This window comes from Bidens hawaiensis, unplaced genomic scaffold (genome assembly GCF_021521415.1).
Source record: "Bidens hawaiensis isolate Kalapana, Puna unplaced genomic scaffold, B.hawaiensis_p1.1 tig00010926_1, whole genome shotgun sequence".
Lineage (NCBI taxonomy): Eukaryota > Viridiplantae > Streptophyta > Magnoliopsida > Asterales > Asteraceae > Bidens > Bidens hawaiensis.
In genome coordinates, this window is record NW_027491844.1 from 143,697 (window position 1) to 146,119 (window position 2,423).

General features: G+C 45.5%; 1 protein-coding gene across 1 annotated transcript; it reads right to left on the reverse strand.

Moving 5' to 3' along the window:
* Positions 1-334: 334 nt before the first annotated feature.
* Positions 335-912, reverse strand: LOC143536778 (protein FAR1-RELATED SEQUENCE 5-like). The gene is made up of 2 exons (XM_077030694.1): positions 736-912; positions 335-655 (listed from the first exon to the last, which is right to left on the reverse strand). Exons 1-2 carry the CDS (start codon positions 910-912, stop codon positions 335-337), a joined length of 498 nt encoding a protein of 165 aa, XP_076886809.1.
* Between the last annotated feature and the right edge of the window lie 1,511 nt (positions 913-2,423).

Consider the following 2,423-nt stretch of genomic DNA (forward strand, 5'->3'; position numbering starts at 1 on the left):
TTAACAACAATATTAAGATTACCTCAACACGAGTAGGCTGGAAGTAGATGAAGAAATAATATCCCATCACCATTCCAATTGAGACTCCAATTCCAAATCCAAAGGTGCCAGCAATCGTAGTCACTATCCCCATCCTCAGTCCAGATCTTCGTCCGAATATCCAAAGGTAACTATTTCTCAAAGTACGCAAAGTCCGTCCCCATTTCCGCGCTATATAGGCCCTTAAATTTTCTCCTTATATTCTCGGATATGTGCCACCTGCATAAATTTTTGGTGGGATTAGGGAAGACCGCGTCGCATGCGTTCATGAGGGCCTGGTCCGCATCAGTCAGGATCACGCATGGCTCCATGCAGTCGTAGAGCATTTGTTTAAGTTTCTCCAGAGCCCAGCCAAAGTTCCTCTGCCGTTCCTGATTACAAACGTGGCGGCGATACAAAACGACTGTGATGTCGAGGTCACACCGATAAACTGAACCAACGGCCAGTCGTACATGTTGGTGTTGTACGTCGTGTCAACCATCAGCACCTCGGGGAACGCACGCCACATCTTATGCGACTTACTATGACAGAAGAAAATTTCCTCCGTCCTGTCGTCGGTATCACTCTCCCAGGTATAGAACGTGAAACCGTTGCCTGCGAGAAAGTTTTCCAGCGCCTGCATTGGATGAAATAAAACTTTGCTAAATATTACAAGCACGACAAGTACACATTAAAACTACAAGTGTTTTGAACTACCTTCATAGGGGTGTCGCCAAGTAGCCCATCCCCCCTAATCTTGGCGGTGTGGTTGTATATATCTTTTAATACAGGTTGCACACCGGGAAACTTTTCGCAGAGGGCTACTTTGATTTCTTGCGGCTTCACGCCGGCCCTGTGTAAACTCTCAACCATATCCAGCTGGTCGGTGTTCATTTTTCTAAAAGACGCACACCCCTCCTCGAATTCAACGGGATCGTGGTTGTGAGTCTCGTTTACCACTTGAACCCTCCAACACGCACCCCTCGAGTCGTACCTGCCCAGGATCTTAAACGGACAGCATTTTTTGATGCTGCTGGTACGTCTCACCGTCGCCTTTATTTTGGGTTCGTCTCCACGATTGCATGCAAGGTCCACGGCGTTTTTCCTTGACCGCTGGACCACAAAAACAAACCCATGCTCTCGTCCTGTAATTTTTACCCATTTCTCCAGCTCCTCGCGGCTCTCAAAAATATGAAACAGTTTTACGCTAATTCTTAAGCCGTTTATTAAATAACATACAAACAAATAATATTAACTTAAACAAAACACACCTCGCGTTTTATACGAAACCTTCACCTCGCGTATGTAGTCGTCATCGTACCCATCTTCGTTATTTTGGTTTGGCCTGGCATAATCATTTCGCCCGTGGTGCGATGAAAACTCGGTTCCATAAAACGGATCATTTGCTACTAGTGGCTGGTACGATGATGTAGCCTGACCTCCATTATCCGACCAGGCGACCAGGGACGGATTTATTCATGTGAGTACCGGGTCAAGCGAACCAGGTGTTTTTCGAACCGTAGTGGAGCATTTAATAGCGACTTTTTTAGCGAACCATGTGTTTCTGGGCTGAACCATATATATAATTCGTTTCAAATATATACATAAAACATATACTGGCTTAGTGGCAAGGCGTGCATTGTGTTTGAGTGCAGACCCGGGTTCGAGTCTCACACAAGACACAACCTTATTTTTTTTTGCCTTTTTCTTTTGTGCTCTATTACCCTTATAAACCTTTCTTAAAAACCCTAAACACCCCCAATTTCCCTCACTGTCTGTCTGTCCACCTCTACCGTAGAGAAAGAAACTCGCCGAGACGCCGACCACCTCACAGTCACACAGACAGACGCCGACCACCTCCAAATCTCCAATTCCATCTGTAGCTCCCACAAATTAAAAACCCTAAATCCACAATACACATCCTCCGGCCTCCGCGTTCGCCGACGGTGACGACTCCGACACTCACAGTCACACAGTCACACCAGAAACTCGCCGTCGCCGTCTCACCGATAGTCCGATACCCTCCGGCAGTCCGGCCTCCGCGTTCAGGTGCGTTCCCGAATCCCGCCCCTTTTGTAGTTCGTTAGAATGAGACTTTTGATGATTGAGTGTTCAAAAAAGATGTTAGTTTTTTAGGGCTTTGAATTTTATTTTTGCTTTTACAGAACTTAAATTTGATAGATTATGGACCGTTTTTTATCGAGAAGGCCACGAGACCCTTCACCATCTAGTAGTAATAATCTGGCAAGAGTCGAATTGGATGATCTTCCATGGGATCCTTCAGATCGAAAGCCGATTTCATCATATCATCCTAATCAAAAAGATGAAATTAGAAGAACATATTTGCTAAGAGGGCCATGTCAACCTATTGGGCATAATTTCCCGCAACGAGATTTTGCTAACTT

Excerpts from the sequence above, each read along its gene's own strand:
- LOC143536778 (XM_077030694.1), bottom strand. The coding sequence starts at position 912 with ATGAACACCGACCAGCTGGATATGGTTGAGAGTTTACACAGGGCCGGC. Across the intron at positions 656-735 it reads TTGGCGACACCCCTATGAAG|GCGCTGGAAAACTTTCTCGC; the intron begins GTAGTTCAAAAC and ends CATCCAATGCAG.